The sequence below is a fragment of the Carcharodon carcharias genome, chromosome 10 (assembly GCF_017639515.1).
Source record: "Carcharodon carcharias isolate sCarCar2 chromosome 10, sCarCar2.pri, whole genome shotgun sequence".
Taxonomy (NCBI): Eukaryota; Metazoa; Chordata; class Chondrichthyes; order Lamniformes; family Lamnidae; genus Carcharodon; species Carcharodon carcharias.
Window position 1 is genome coordinate 122,863,516 of NC_054476.1, and position 17,341 is coordinate 122,880,856.

Here is a 17,341-nt window from a genome sequence, read left to right on the forward strand (position 1 = left end):
GTTCAGGTAAGTGGAGTCAGGGCTCACCTGGGGCAGTCAGGCAGGCCCTTGCGAGGGGCAGGGGTTTGATTGTGAGGGCAGTGGGACCAGCCGTTCTCCCACTCACCTGTGTGAGCCCACGAGGAGACCACCAGGCTTTGCTGGGTGGCCTGCCCTGATGGCGAAGTGCCTATCGCCACGGGTAAAATCATTCCAGTCATTTCAAATATTATTAATATTGGTAAATATTATATTCAATCTACCTTTGGGTAGGTGCAGGGAGAGACTTTGAAGAATCTTTCATTGGGAACTAAATGGCTAGAAATCAAGTGGACTAAATATGATGGCCTAGAATTTCCAATTGCAACTCCAATGATAACCCATTTACAATGAATGGGTTACTATCTGTAGCACAATTGGAGAATCTAGACTGATGTATGTAAGGAATGAGTTTGCTGGCCTTTTCACATTCCATGGCTTGCTTACTTTTGTTGTTTCCTGATATAATGATTCCTTATTATGAATAGCATTCTGAATATTGCTTACTGTTAACAAAGGCAACAGCACATTCAAGGTTTAATCTCTTCACCTTGCAGATATTCATGAGCATTTTGTTTCAATTCTAATTGAAGATTTATGTACTTAATGATCCAGTCAGCTGAGGTAAAATATAAGAAATTTTTAATTTTGTTACTTATTCAAATTCTAGCACAACATTCCTTGACTTTCGTTTTTCTGTAGTTATCAGGATCCTGTTGATCTTGTTACGCGTCTGTTGCCCAGTTACATTCATGTAACTACTACTAAATACATGAACTCTAGCTTATTGTCTCATCCTGTCCATAGTTTTCTTTCTTCTGTGCCTTGTCACTACTCTTGCAGGTCATGTGGATTCTTTTGAGTGTGTCTTCAGGCTTTATTTTATAATAATAATAATAAATCTGTTCCATTTGCCCTGCACCAGGCAGAAACTGGAAAAGAAGCAAATTATGCAAACACTCACCAGGGATCATGTGGGCTATTGTTAGGCATTGTATCTGTACACAGCACACATTGACAGAATACTTTATCATCAGTGCAGTTCTGGTATATATCTCGCTGACTGGTTCTTAAATGCACTTCCACTGAATGTTAAGCTCTTAAATTATATGTCCATATCTGTACAGAGAATTAAGTGCCCTTTTTTGTTGTGGAATTTATTCACCCCCAGTCAAAAGGGCACATATGCTTGCATTTTCCTGAGGACAATTTTATGAAACCTGAATTCACCAGTAGGGATGGCATTAACCATCCACTCACAATCCACCCATGGCTGCTCTTCTCGCATTTAATTAGGAAAGAACCACTTAACAGATATAACTGATAACAGGTTATAAATGTATGCATGTTGCATACAACGTACTTTCACAATAATCCAGCCCATGCTGATCAGTTCACACAAAGTTTATTGAAAAGTTGCGCCCAAGTTTAAAAGGGATTGGGTGGAGACTTCTGTATTTATCGCCTGGGTGGCGTGCATTAAGGAATGTTAGACATGGACAACAGCAGACATGTTATACACCTTCCAATCATTTAACTGGAATCTAAATCATGTCGGCTTTGGTGTTTTAGGCCCTCCACGCCAAAGCTCTCAAGCAGTGGCCCCACTCCGCTTGTCACTTATAGGCCTAGACCCCTTTCTACTTTAAGTCCATGTTTTGTATCAATTGTTGTGCTTGAACAAAAAATTAGTCCATGATTTCCCGTTAAATATCAGTCTGTTTTAATAAAATGATGTTTGTACTAATTGGAAGCACGTTGGCCTTATTGAATGCCCTCTTTTTTTGTAGTGTGCAGCAGTTTAAATGAATGAACCATTTTTTGCATGGCTGCGTGTGTGTGGTAACTTCAAGAGGCTGACTTGTGCACAGCCTGCATGAGAACGTTCAGGTGCAGCTTATTGGGTACATTGGCTGTGACCCCTCTACAATTGCTTTTCCTTTATTGTCACATTCTAGTATGGGAGTGACTCAGTAATGGTAAAAAAGGATTAAAAATTCTCATATGTCTCTCCCCCACTTTCCTCTATTCATGTCATTTAAAAAAAAATTAAACTTAATGCAAAAAGGAATATTTGGTTCTCAATGTTCAGATAGGTTTGTTTGACCTTCTATTTATCACTGTTAAGCCACTGGACTGGTCAGGCACTGAATAGTTAAGTGAAAAATAAAACAATAGGTAAAAACAAAAAAACTGCGGATGCTGGAAATCCAAAACAAAAACAGAATTACCTGGAAAAACTCAGCAGGTCTGGCAGCATCGGCGGAGAAGAAAAGAGTTGACGTTTCGAGTCCTCATGACCCTTCGACAGAACTTGAGTTCGAGTCCAGGAAAGAGCTGAAATATAAGCTTATATTTCAGCTCTTTCCTGGACTCAAACTCAAGTTCTGTCGAAGGGTCATGAGGACTCGAAACGTCAACTCTTTTCTTCTCCGCCGATGCTGCCAGACCTGCTGAGTTTTTCCAGGTAATTCTGTTTTTGTTATAAAACAATAGGTGTTGTTTGTGGCTAAAGCATGAACCCTGAGAAGGTAATGGACCAGATTTTGCTAATGGTGTAGTTAATGACACTCACTGTTATTCATGTGTAAATGGTATAGGAACTTCAGACAAGGAGCAGATAGGCAATTAAATAAATGCCAATATCTTAAAGTTGCTATCAAAGCTGTGACACTCTGCCTTCAGGTGAATGAAAATGGCATCTCACTGTCTGCCTCACTGTTGAAATACATTGAATGGCATAAAGTTGCTGTGTTTGCACAGCAGACATCAACATTAACTCGCCACAGAAAGTTAAGTCTTATTATTTCAAGCATAAGTACCATTTTAACAACAAGATGACGTGTTAACTATTGCCAATTGGCAATGAAAAGAACTATTACAAGTGTGGAGTTCCATTCCTTCAATACTAATTGTCATTGGAGATTTTAAAAATGTCAAATTAAAAATGCCACTTTTTGTTTTATTTTCCCTTTGTCACTTCTATCTCTCTCCCTTAATGCAATTGTTCTTTCCCTCTCTTTTTCAACATTTGATTTGATATTTAATTCACTCACTCAAATTTGCACTTCCTTTTCAGATCTTGTGCTGTTTATTTCTCACTTCTTCAATCTGATTGATTAAGGAGATACATGGCTGGTTGCTCGGGTGTTCAACCAGATCCCAGAGATCCTGTTTCCTTTGCTGTGTAGTTTCCAGATGCCCTGGTTCACAATGAGTGCTTTGATTGCCCCCTTTCATATTAACTGCATTGATATTCTAAGTGTCATCGTGAGAGTGGCTCTCCTCCCCTGACATCCCTTGAGAAAGGTAATCGGGGGGAAGACCCTCTGGGAGGAAGCAGTTCAAATTTCATAATGTGACTGTTTGTATACTGGTAGCTTTGGATTAAGGTCCATGAGGCCACTCCTGAACCTAATATCCACCCAAGATTTTCTGTGTTCTTTACTAACTGCCCATACTTCGCATCAGCATGAGTCTCCAGTATATTTGCAGCTGTATCTATTGAGCTGTCTTAACTAGTTTGACCTGCATTGTACTCACTGATAAAACTCTCGCAGCTCGTTGGCCTGAACTTACTTCTGTGCAGCTGAAGAAGATTGGAGTTGTGCATGGCCCTCAGACCCTGTTGGCCAAGCTTCTGTGCAGGCATTGGGTAAGAATGTCTTTGGCAGCTGTGTGAAAGTGTGTTTGTGCAGATGTACACTGCTGGGAAAAGAAGAATGCAATATAAATAATTTTTAGCCAGGGTACTGGCAGGAAATAAAATTGTAATTGGAAAATGACCAGAGACAATTCAGGATCTCTACCCTGTTTAGGGTTGCCAATCCTCCGGGAGAACCCCAGATTCGCCATCAATCTCCCAGCTGTTACTTAAAACCAGTTCTGGAGATTTTAAAACAATAATTCTGTGATTCCTCCTGTAATTTGGAGTCCCCGACCACTATCCATTCATGAGTGTTGCTAACTGCGTTCGCAGTGGGGCACAGTGTGATGACATAGAACATAACCAACATGACTGCGCACATGTACTGCACTCATGAACATCACTGCTACCACTGCCTGTTTCTTTCCTGCCAGCACTGTCTGAGCCTTGAGTCGACCTCGAGAGGGACCAGGAGAACTCAGAAGGAGACAGGAGGTAAAGGAATGAGTGATTGATTAAGCGAAGGGCACTCCCACCTTCGTTTAAGGGAATTCCCTCCCTAACAGTACTGTGGGTGTACCCACAACACATGGACTGCAGTGGTTCAAGAAGGCAGCTCAGCACTACCTTCTCAAGGGCAATTAGAGATGGGCAATAAATGCTGACGTCCTCATCCCGTGAAAGAATCTTTAAAAAAAAATTGTCTGAACTTTCAATTGCTCCTGACTGGAAAATTCATAGCACAAGTAAGCAGCCTCGAAAGCTTTACACGCGGCTGAAAGTCCCAGGATTTGAAGTAAGAGGGAACGCTGCTGCCTGATTTGCTGCTAAGCTAGAAAAGTTACATTGATTAAAAAGGCCTAAAAGGGTCACTTGGCTTAATGTAGTGTAATCGGTGAAGCTGCTGAGTTAGCAACTTTTTGTTTGAAAATATGTTCGACTGGGTAACTTGTCAGTACATAGTGATATGGCAGCGACTGAGCAGGAAATGACAACCTCGGTCCTGCTTAAAGCCTGGGACTTTCCTGCACCTGTATGAGTTGTTAAGGCTTCAGTGTGTTACTTCAACCCTGAAGAGGCAGTGGACGGGAGTGTCACCGATTTTTAATGTGGTTTGTTTTACTTGTGTTCTTCTCATCTTGGGACTTTGAACACAAATCACATCATGTTGCAAGCCAGAATTAAACATTTAAAGACACACCCAAGGTAGTGGTTGCAGGGCAGAGAAGGGAGAAGCAAAAAAGAGAAATAAATGTCAGAAAAACTCAGTCTCGGGGAGCGGCCAAGGGAAGTGGGGTGAGATGGTGGGGAGGATGAGAAATTGGGCCAGTGAGGAAATTCCCCCATTTATGTCACACCTCCGGCTTTTCGTGATGTCACTTCCACCAATGTCTCTCAGAATATGTCCATCCAGAGTAGGCAACCCTCCCCTTGCTGGAAGCCATGGTACATCATATATGGAGCTGATGAGATTACAGATGTAACTTCATTATTACCACATGTCCTGCATTGACAGCAGTGGATTGTTAATACTGCTCGGCAAGGCCAGAGGTCATGGTGATTGTTTGATTTTGTTTTAACCATTCCTCTATAGCTCTTTAAATTTAACTTCTCCTAATCCTCAGTAGGAAAAGGAAGCCATTTTCCATTGCTGACCAGCATCATTAGTCTATATTGCTTAGCTTCCTTTCCCTTAAGTATTTTTAGCACAAAATGGTTCTTGGGGAGTTCTCCTGGTTATGTGATGGAACATAAGTATTTTGAAAACTCCAAAGGAAATAATAATTGAGGCCTCTGTTATTGTTTAGCAAATGATTAAAAAAAGTATTGCAATTTTGTACAGCTTGCTGAGTGCACAATTTACCTCATGACTGCCAGCCACTGGGATCATTGAGTAAAACAAGATGACAGGATACATTCAGAACAGCATTTTGCAGCAGATAGAAAAGGCTATAGCTAATAATATGCCAACTTTTGATGTCTGATATGTGGAGCTATCCATATTTGACACAGATGTCCAATGTTTTGAGGATACTGCTTATATTTGAGGATTACCAATCTGCACAGATTGGGCAATTATCCCTCTCTACTGTGCCCTTCTCCTGGGGTCGCAGTTTCTTGCTGTTTTTCTCAAACCGAAGTCCGCAGTCCAGTTGCATAGACACTTTCCATGGGGCCTGTGAAATAATACGAGATGGTAGGCAGGATCACAGCAAACCCCACATCAGCAGCGTAGGGGCTGGTTCTCTCACTGAGCACGGGAGTGCTCAAGGATAGATAAACTCTGCAGTGAGAAGCAAGCGTCCTCATCTCTGATATCTGTAGGTAAGCACCTATTTTCTTAAAAGCATTATGAAAATATTTTTTACATGCAACACTTCCATATTGTGAGTATTATATAGTGTTATAATGTAGGTGGGAGATCAGTGATCAATAACACATTTGAAAAGAGATCCTGCGACCTAAAAAGTTTGAGAACTGAAACTTTAAGAAATTCAATATTGGTAATTTTTTGAGGAGGCCGGGTGGCAAGGAAAGGGAGGGGACCCTTCTTTATTAGAGGAAACTTGTAATATAACCCAGAGTCAATGTAATCTCCTGAACTTGTTTCAGTTGCCTAAATAGGTCAGACAGGAATTCGGACAAGTTGAATCCTGGTGTGCAGCTGTTCATCATTAGTCTTGTTCATATGAAGGGTTTAATTCTGTTGCCAACCCCATTAAGCATTCTATAGATTGATAAGAACTGTGCAAAATGGTATTTAGTGCTAATTAACATCAAATTCAAATCCTCCTTTCCCTAAAGTTAGAGTAATGATCTTAACCTCTTTGGTGCCTGTTGGAAGAAAGGAAGATTTGCCTTTCTGTTGTTAACTTGCCTCTCAAACACTTCAAAGTGCTTTGCATACACTGAATTACTTGGAAACGTAGTGACTGCAGTTATGTAGGCAAATGCAGAAGCTGTTCAGTCAAACAGAGATGGTTGTCAGTAATCTGGTATGTTTTATTATTTTGGATGGGGGTGGGAGGTTGTCGGGGCACTGTGAGAACACTCACTATTCTGCAAATAGATTCTTAAGATTCACCTGTATCAGTGGGACAGGCAGAATGGCTTTGATTTTATCCTTCATTTAAGGGACAACATCTTCAACAATGCAGCATCCCCTCAGTAGTGGCAATTTAGTTCATGTGTTCAAGTCTTGAAATGGGGCTTTTGCAAGTGTTCAACTGCCTACTTGGGTATTGGTTCTGCTCAGTTCCATTCTAGGAGGAGTTGCACAGCAAATCCGCCATTGTCATCCTGGGGAACAGACTGCATTGGTGTGAATATTTTGGGGACTGTTAAGGGCATCCTGCGGCAGTTTTACTGCAGAGCCTAATTTGCGGGAATGGAATCACGCACACCAGGTAAAACTTCATGCACAGGGTTTAAAAGCTAGCAAATTGTCACCAGAAATAATTTCCATAAGAAGTCATTTTGAGCATTCCCTGGGCAGGGTGCAGAGGAAAAATTGGGTAGGGCAAATAACAAGCCTGATGTGAAATCTACCGTGTGTGTGCGTGTGCGTGCGTGTGTGTGTAAAACGAACGTGTGCCCCATGAACTAATGATGTCAGACACTTTGAAGCATTAAAGAGCCTTCAGAGTTGGAGGTGAACAATACACGTATTGGATCAATTACTAACAGTGGAAACTAGAAATTATCAATATAGTGGAAACCTCTTAATGGGAACTCTCACCAAAGAGGTCAGTTCCTTTATCCAAAAGTTTCTTTTCAAACTGTCTTCTGGCTGGCTTTCCATCCTCTACCCACTGTAAACTTTAGCTCATCCAAAACTGCTGTCCGGATCCTAACTCTCAGCAAGTTCCGTTCACCCAGTAGCCATTGCCCTACATTTGCATGGGGTGCCTGAATGCTTTGCTTTAAAGATTGTCATCCTTACTTTCGAATCCCTCCTTGGCCTCGGACCCCCACCCCACCTTGTAACCTCCTGCAGCCCAACAACTCTCTGAGAACTCCATATTCTTCCAACTTATGGCCTCTTGCCCATCACCAGTTCCTTCATCCACCATTGAAAGCCATAACTTCAGCTGGCCGTCTGTGAACTCTGAAGTTCATGACCTAAACCTCTTCACCTGTGTCTCTTTCTCTCTCTCTCTCTTCCCTTCTGTAAGACCCTCCTTAAAACTTAGACTTTCGACCCAGCATTTTTGTCATCTGTCCTAATGTCATCTCCTTCAATTATACTCCTGTGAGGCACCTTGCAACAATTTATCATACAAAAGGCACCAAATAAATTCAAGCAGTTGTTGGTCCTTGTAGTGGTGGACTATCTTATACAAAATGGTTAACTACTTTTGCAGTGAGTTTGCAGAAAGATCTAAGCTGCTCTCTTCAACTATTTTTGGTTTGAGTCTGTTTTGCAGCAGTCATTCAGTTAAAGTGCAAAGCTCAGTTCTGTTGCTAGCACACAACAACTGTGCTATAAACAAGCAGCTTTTCAGGTACCATATATGTGACATATATTTTACGCTCATTGAAATGAGGGGTGTGAGTAAATGGGGGCTGGAAAACTTCACCCCTGTTGGTACTTGACAGGGCGAAGTTCTCTAACTTCAAGTATCCAATAGGTTCAGAACAGAGTAAAGCTCCCTGTGCTGTCCTGAAGTTTCAACCTCAGAAGCGAATCAAAAACGAAAACAGAAAATACTGGAAATGCTCAGCAGGTTTGAAAACATCTGTGGAGAGAGAACCAAAGTTAACTTTTAAGGTTGCTGACATAACGTTAACTCTGTGTCTCCCTCCACAGATGCTACCAGGCATGCTGAGTATTTCCAGCATCTTCTGCTTTCATTTTATATTGCTAGCATCCACAGTACTTTACTCCTACCTCAGAAGACAACCCCTGATCTCCAAGTGTGGATACAGATGAAATGTGTAAATAAGTAACAAAAACAGAATTACCTGGAAAAACTCAGCAGGTCTGGCAGCATCGGCGGAGAAGAAAAGAGTTGACGTTTCGAGTCCTCATGACCCTTCAACAGAACTAAGTGAATCCAAGGAGGGGGTGAAATATAAGCTGGTTTAAGGGGGGTGGGGGGTTGGGGGTTGGGTGGGGGGAGAGAAGTGGAGGGGAGGTGTGGTTGTAGGGACAAGCAAGCAGTGATAGGAGCAGATCATCAAAAGATGTCACAGACAAAAGAACACAGGTGTTGAAGTTATCTAAAGTGATATTATCTAAACGAATGTGCTAATTAAGAATGGATGGTAGGGCATTCAAGGTATAGCTCTAGTGGTGGGGGGAGCATAAAAGGTGGGAAATGAAAAATCTATATAAATTATTGGAAAAAAACAAAAGGAAGGGGGAAGAAACAGAAAGGGGGTGGAGATGGAGGAGGGAGTTCAAGACCTAAAGGTGATTTTGTGATTTTAACCACTTAGATCATGGGTTGGATTTTCCCTCCTGAGGCGGGTAGTACAAATCAGGGAATTTTCCAGCTTGCTGCAGCCCCCATGGGAGAAAGCGCCCTGTCAGACCCGATTTCCGCTCCGGGAGGATGGGTGCAGAATGGATTCGGGCCCACCACCCCAGATGCAGATTGGAGAGGGCCACAGGGGCTGCTGAATACTGAGGCATGCTGCTTAAAAAGCCCTCCTCGATTCTCTGGAACTTTGCCCCAGTTGTTTTCTGAAATTTTAGGCCATCTATCCCTCATACCTCACACCCCATCACTCCCCACCCATCCACTCTCATGCCTAGGCATGCCAACCCATGTCCCCCCCATCCGCCCCCAAGTCAACTTAGTGCCAATTCATAAGCCATGCCCCCACTCACCACCCCTTGCCCTTAAACACTCCATGCCAACCCAGCATGGGCAGATCTCTGGAGCCATTTTGAGATTAAATAAAGGCCGAAATATTTGTTATGGACTACATTATATTCAGAAAAAAAAATTCCCATTCATGAAAACCCATTCAAAATTTTTAAATCTCATCAAGCACTTAATCTATTATAAAACAAGCAGACTTGTATTCATAACCCCACATCAAAGACAGCTAATCCTTTAATAAACTCTTTGAGCTGTTGTTCGAACTGTGAATGTACAGCTCCCTACTGTGAAAATGATAGTTTGTGGGACACATTGACATATAATGACAATGATAGCCCTTGGGAGAATGTCAACAACGATTGTAACTGCTGGATCAGATTTCTTTGAACTATCACTGACACAGGCAGCCTATTTTTTTAATTTTTAGAGGGCTGGGGATTTAAATAAGTTCACAGCTTGACAGTTGTACAGACCTGACCTGCCCTTCACAAGCATGTATATCCACTCTAAAAAAAAATTAGTGATTCCCTGCAGGTTAAGTCCCTTGCTGCAGCAAAATTGGGGTCTGATTGAAATCAGCACTGAGTTCAAACGGCCCTGGTGAATTTGGATTTCCCTCATGTGAGTGATACCTGCTACCATTCCCCTACCGACGAATATGGGACCTGTTTGAAATAGGGACGGAACTTCCAAGTCTGGTTCAGCCACTATTTTCAAAGGTCTGCGGAGTCTCCACGACTCTGTGAAAATCAGGCCCCATATGTTCAAATTATATAAGTTAAAATTATTTGGGTAAAGATGGAAAATGTTAGGGTTTTTTAACAGCAGCCCTTTTTTTGGGGTCACGTGCAGCTGGTGTCAGTGTGATAGTTAATTATCCCGATGGTTACCATGAATATTGTCTTCAAATTAATTTTGGTAGTAAGATTAGTATGAAAAAAATTAGAACATGATTTCACTTCTGTGAAATATGAAATTCATAACATAAATAGTATTATTTTCCACACTGATAATCATTATGGAATGTGGGGGAGGTTGGTCATTTGTACTGAATTAAGGATAGTTTGTGGTTTATTGGCTTCACTTAGACAATGATGTGGGAAGCATGTGGGGATAACAGGAGGGCTCTAAACCTTTGGGTTTATCAGATTGTAAATGACCTTATCTGTCCAGACTATCGATCCTCCCTTTAGAAGGTGTTCTAATAGCTTTTAAAAAGATATTAAGGAAATACAACGTTCTAATATATTGAGTTGATTAGGAGTAACAATATGCTGGTGAAATAATTGGCGCAATTGCAAGTATTATAAAAGCTGAAAAACCTCTCCCTCAAGTGGCCCGATTAGGTACTTAATGAGAATGTTTTCTTTGTAAGGCTTTGTTCTCTCTTGTACCGCTGCCTATTTGCAGAATGGACGTCTTGTTCCATGGGAGCCCAGGGGAATTGGAAAAAAAATAGCTGAGTTCACAAAGCAAATGTAATGGAAAAATTTATGTAATACAATGGAATGCTGTGCTGGTATGTTCAGTTCAGGGCACTGGCCTTATGAAAAAATCTTGGATGAGCTATTTAAAAATTTGAGATGGGCGATAAACCATGTGATCTTTTTCTCATTGTGATCGATGACCATTTCTGGGGTCAATTTTTACTCTTGGCAGCAACACAGCCAGGTCATCTGGGCGCAGTGGCAGAAAGGCTGCACTTGACTTTAATGACTGAGCCTTGTGAGCATATTGCTTGCTGAGTTCCCAACCAAAAGGACCAAAAAGTCATCTGGAAGCAGCTGTTACAACTCAGGCCACTGTTGGGGACCTATAGGAGAGAGGAGAGAGTAGATCAGAGGGAAAATTGCAGCTGTGGGAGGGGGAGAACACCCAGGCCTGGGGTAGCCTGAGGCTTCTTTGTGTGGACTGGAGGGGTGCATCACATGGCTTACATGGAAATCTGTAAAAGAATTGATAAATTATGCTGTCTTGGGCAGATTCTGGTCAGCTGGAACTGTTCCTCCTCTAAGATTTCAGGTTAAAATAGCAGTCAGTCTCCAAGACATCATTGAAACCCCAGCTGCTCATTTAAAGATGCACCCCCCCCACTAGCTTTGGGCAAGTGTCCTTGCTGCCTGCAATTTAAAAAGATCTGGGTGGAAACAGGCTGGGTCAGTTCCCTGCTTCATTTTTGTTGCCCAGCAGGTTGGGGGAGTCAAAATCGACCCTAATGTATTGTTTCAAACAAAGTGGTGTCAAAGGTTTTGATGAAAATGGTTTCCATTTTGAAAGGTGAAGTGTTTTTTCTTCATTGTGAGGAATAAAATAAATATTAGCGGCTGATTTTTCCATTTGGGATTGGGACCCCAAAGTCAGGATCAAATGCGGGTCCCGACCCCACACCATGTCACCTGATGAGACTTTTGGTCAGTTGGTCAACTAATAGTCAGAGGTTGCACATGCTGCCCAATTAAGGCTGACCAGTAGGCTGCCAACTCTGGAGAGCCAATAGAAGGTTCTCCAGCAGTGAAAGAACTGCAGCCTGCAAGAGAGAGAGAGAGAGAGAGAGAGGGTGCCCTAAGATGATGATGCCCTCTCAGCACATTTATAAAAGTGAAAATGGCCACAGTTGTTGGACTGCTTTTTTATAATCCACAAGGTGGGTTGCAGTTGCAGCAGTGGCGATTTTTCAACAGTGGTAGCAGTGAGGTTTTTTTTTAAGCAATGTGGAGCACTAGCGCCTGGTCTGCCGCCAGAGGCCACTTCCTTTCTCTACCCATGTTTCAGCCACTGCAGGGGGCCCACCTGCTGTCTCGGCAAGCAAAAGCCTCAATAACCCCCTCAATTGGCTCAATAGGCTGCCTGCCGCTTGACAGTTGCTGCTCCAGAACTGGCTCTGCCTCCTGGAAATTGGCTGGGAGTCTGGACTGTGCCGAGGAAACGGCAAACCAACCAGCCATGGGAAATTCCAGGCTTGCCTGCTTCCATTTCACCATCATCTTGCCACTAAAATTCTGCCTGAGGAAATGTTTAGATATTGTTGGGCTAACAGTTCTGCAATTCATTGCTTCCTATCTTACACCTCATGATAATCCATATAAAAGTTGTGATGCAAATTAAAATTATGCAGCATAATTCACCACTCTAGGATGCACCAAAGCACTTTACAGCCAATGAAGTACTTTTGAGATGTATTCACTGTTGTACTGTAGGAAATGCAATTTGTGCAAAGCAGGCTCCCACAATCAGCAATGTGATAACATCCAGATAATCTGTTTTACTGATGTTGATTGTGGGATAAACATTGGCTAGTGCATTGGGGGATAACTCTCCTACTCTTTGAAATAGTGCCACGGGATCTTTTACATTCACCCAAGAGAGCACAGTGGGCCTCGTCTGAATGTCTGATCCAACGAATGTCACCTTTGACAGTGGAGCTCTCCCTCAATGCTGTTAGCTCAGAGTTTTGTGCTCAAGCCTCTGTGACCTGAATCCACAACCTTGTGACTCAAGTGAATGTGACACCACCTGAGCCACGCTGACATCCCTGGGCCAGCATGGTTAGTTTGCATTGTCCAAGTCTGCAGACAAATTGAAAGTTCAATCTTGCAGAGATGAGCACTGGTGAAATATTTATGCTCTCACATACATACTGTTACAAGTGACAGCCTTTGTTTAATGATAGCGCGCTCATCCCTGAGTCTGAAGGTCATGATACCAAGGCCCACTTCGTAAACTGTAGCACTTAATCTAGACTGACACTACTGAGCAGCATTGGGGGCTCTTAGAGGTGCAATCTGTAGGATGTGCGTTAAATCGAGGTCCCTTCTACCTTTTCAAGTGGATATAAAAGATCTCATTACGCTACCTGAAAAATAGCAGGGGAGTTCTCCTGGAGTCCTGGCAAACATTTACTTTTAGCCAACACCATAAAAACAGATTAAATGGTCATTTAACTGTCTAACAACAGTTTGCGGGCCCCAACTGCTTTGTTTGCTTGCATTACAACAGTGACTATGCTTCAAAAGTACTTTGTTGGCTGTGAAGCATTTGAGATGTCCTAAGGATGTGAAAGGCACCATACGAATGCAAGTTCTGTTTTCTTTCTTATTCATACATTACAGCACAGGCTGTGGTCCCTAACTGTTGTGATTCACCCCAACCAACAACAGAATAATACAAGGCATTTAAAACTGAGCACGTGCACGCCAAATAAAAAGGGTTTTGTTCCTTGAACTCTTGAGCCGACAGCAGCTCCCAGTGGAATACATTGCCGAGGGCACAAAAGGTTATGTTGTTAGCATAACTGCATGTGCCTGACGCAGAGCCGCTTTTTTTTGTCTGCTGACACACCACATGATTTTTATTGAGTGTCACCGCGACAGATGTTTTTGTACGTTGCGACCAATGCCTTCACGCTTCAATGCTCTTCCAAAAAAAAACAGTTGGTTATGTGCTGTTTCGGAGCTGTTGAATGCAAACTGAAAATAGTAATAAACATACTGAGACTGATGGAGCACTTTCTCTTCCCTCTGGGTTCATGTGACTAAATCTAACCCAAGGGAATTTTGGGTTAAACCCTCTTGCATTTCTGTCAGCTGTATGAAGCCCAAAGGGAAATGTGTTTGGGCAATTTCAGCCTGGTTCCCAGTGGGAGCGCTTCTATGACACAGAGATTGCACTTAATTTGTCACAAACTGAGCAGCCTTACCCAGACAGCCCGTAATAACGCGCGTAGTGAAACGGAACTAACAGTGGGAGTTCATGACTTGTCGTGATTAAAGTTCAGGGGGATTGTTTTGGCTGGGGGAATCGTAGGCTGCAGTCTATCGGGGCCCAGTGGGAAAAGGAGGCGATGGATCTTGTTGGAGGGTTCCCTGAGCAGCCCGACAAAGTCATTTGGCAGAATGCTTCATCGCCAGAACTTTCAAACAAGCATCCAAGGTGTAACTTGGCTGGTGGTGAGGAGGGTCCTCCCTGTCAGATCCTTCATGCATACCTGGAGTCTCAGCGTCACCGCTAAATAAATGAATTGAGTATATTTTGGGGGCAAAAGACCTTGGTTGCCTGTGACCTGTGTGCTTCACTCCCAGCTTTGAACTGCTGCTGACTTAGCGCAATGCGTTTTTCATATATACAGACCTAGGAAGACCCCAGATTCAATCTTTGATTTGTGACAGTCTGAGCTGAGGTCCAGTTGGCCAGTATTCTCACTCCTGATCATCCTTACTTGAAGTGCCTGAGAGCAGAAGTTTGTGGAGGACCGGAAGAGACTTTGCAGCAATGCCCCTGACACCGCAATAACCTGTTGTCAGTCACACCTGAATCATGATCAGTTAGGCGAGGGCGATTGTCATCCATAACATTAGGGCTAATAATGAATAAACATCTTCAGAAAAGGAAGTAAGGCTGGACAAAAAAAAAATGCAAGAACAAAAAAAATCTGAGCCAAATACAAATTTAATGTACTTTTATCAACAAATCACAAATGCTGTCAAACTCTTGTCACTTACCATTGCAGTAGCTCCTGTTAAACATTGAATTTGCTAGTTTTATGCATTCCTCATTGTGTTCTATTCGTCATTTAGCATTTTTCTATAATTTCAAGCATGCATCAGCAGGTATTTTCTGATAATTCTACACCAGATCATCAAATTTATAGTACTGGCCATTCAATTATACATCTGAACAACAGCTTGTCACTAGAAGAATTTTTATGAAAATACAAAGCAACCAGATGTGTTTATATTTGACGAATAGTCATGATTCCAATACAATTGGTAGACAAAGCATATTAATATGGTGGTAGTTAACCATTTGATTCATGAGATGTTTTTCTTATTGTAGAAGGACATCGCACTCAAACCCCACGAACGCTTAGAGAAACTTCAGAATCCTCTTGCAAAGAAAAAACGCAATGAACTTCAAAATGGCCTGAGTTTCCATGCCAACAAGAATAGACACAGCTACCGCAATGGAAGTTCTGACAGGGATAATGGCCCCAGCTTGAGTCAAGGCCATGGGAAACAGAAGCGTTTCCAGAAGAGGCACAAACAGGTAGGATTGATTCTTCTTCATATAGGACAGAACTGTGAGCATGATATGGAACACTCTAAAGTGGAACTTCAAAAACATTAATTTTTGTTCCACTCTGATTTAGCCAATACGTTACATAACAGTTTCCCTAAATATAGAATGGCCAGCTCATTTTTATATTTAAAAAATAGATGATGGAGGCACAAGCGTTTTGAAATGAATCTGTTGTACCTTAAGAATTCAGTCGTACTCCACCCCACACAGTTTGTAGAGTTCTTCTCCGAGGTTGTCAAAGATTCAAAGCAAAATGATTCCAAGCAATCCCAATTCAGTGAAAATGAGTGTGAACTATTGGCCTAGGCTGTCAGTGATTCAGAAACTTTAGTTTGAAGTTGTATGGATGATACACGTGGGAGATGAAGATGTCATTTTGGTTTTAGTGCTGTGGCAAACAGAACAAGAGCTGCAACCAAGTTAATATCAGTTTTGACCCAGCTAATTGTGTTTGCAAAGGATTTTCCAAAGGCAGCACACTTTCACAGCAGTCAGTTGAGCTATTGACTGTACTGTATTCATGAGGCTGCTGCAGCTTTGACTTTAATGTCAGCTCCATTGATTGAATTCACTGACAATAAGACACTTCAGCAGATCCATTTGTGGCTCCTGGAAATATAAATTAGAGTTAGCATAGTCACAATGGTCTCAGTTTCTCCACTTCAGCATTTTGCTTAAGGTTCCATGCAGTATAGTGTAATAACCCCAGCTGAAGTTGTAAGAATCCTACTTTGTTCTAACTCTTCAGAAAATCTCATGAGATTCAATAAAAACCTCCCTACTCGCATACACTTAGTGACCAAAAATGTTAGCCCTGTGACCAGTCAACTTGAACTGAGAATCAGTAAGTGTGGCGACTTGGGGAAAATATGGAGAGTATCTTTTTCAGAGAGCAAGGCACATTTGTCTGTGTAAGATTAGAATAAAATCAAGTAGATTTCATGATAATAAATCTTTATATAATATTGCTGAGAATTGATAATCGATCCACTGTTCGTCATGAAGATGGTTATGCACTAATTCAATTTCTTAATATTTCCGTCCTCTTTATATGCTCTGATAGTGTGGTTAGGACGTGGCTTAACTCTCCAGTGGTTTGCAATTCAAATGCTGAAAGTAAAGTTCCAGAATAATATCAAGATTCAGTATTGATGTGTTCATTACTTCCATGGTAGATTAATACTAATACTTTCAGAATGTCAATTGACATTTCTAGTCAAAGCCATATCTTATTGTCATTCAGTTCTGGCACTCTATCTGCAATATTATTGAGGCTATGGTTTATAACTGAGCAGTGAGCAAATGGTGCCAGCAGTAGGTAATGGGTATACAGGAATAGATACTTGTTAATTTGAACTGTGTTCAATAAAGATGAAAGACTGAATTAATAGAGCTCAAGTTATCTGTTTGAACTATGCAGAAAGGAGATCCTACACAGAGAGGGAGGATGGAAGTATAGGATGAGATGAGAGTATTTTGAATAAATGAGTTAACAACCACTTGAGCAGGCCGAAAACGGAAGTAACAGAGCAAGCAGAAGTGTGGACACAGATCAAATAGATCCTTGGAGGAGAGGGAATCGGGCCTGTCCCTGAAGTAGGCTGAAGTCGAAGTGTATACAATTCGTTGTAGCCTGATGATTTCCACATTGAAAAAAGGCAACACATTTTGTTTGCTTGTTTCTCTGTAAGCATAATTTTTGCCTACTATAGCAACAAATGCTGCAAGCTGTGTCATGTTCCATCCACTTCAAGTTAATTAAAGCAATTAA

General features: G+C 41.8%; 1 protein-coding gene across 1 annotated transcript in view; it reads left to right on the plus strand.

The window, feature by feature from the left end:
- LOC121282868 (autism susceptibility gene 2 protein-like) overlaps positions 1 to 17,341 on the plus strand; it is a 546,939-nt gene that overhangs the window by 288,141 nt on the left and 241,457 nt on the right. The window contains exon 2 of the mRNA XM_041196681.1: positions 15,328 to 15,537. Within this exon, the coding sequence (XP_041052615.1) occupies positions 15,328 to 15,537 (210 nt within the window). The remainder of the gene's footprint in view (positions 1 to 15,327; positions 15,538 to 17,341) is intronic.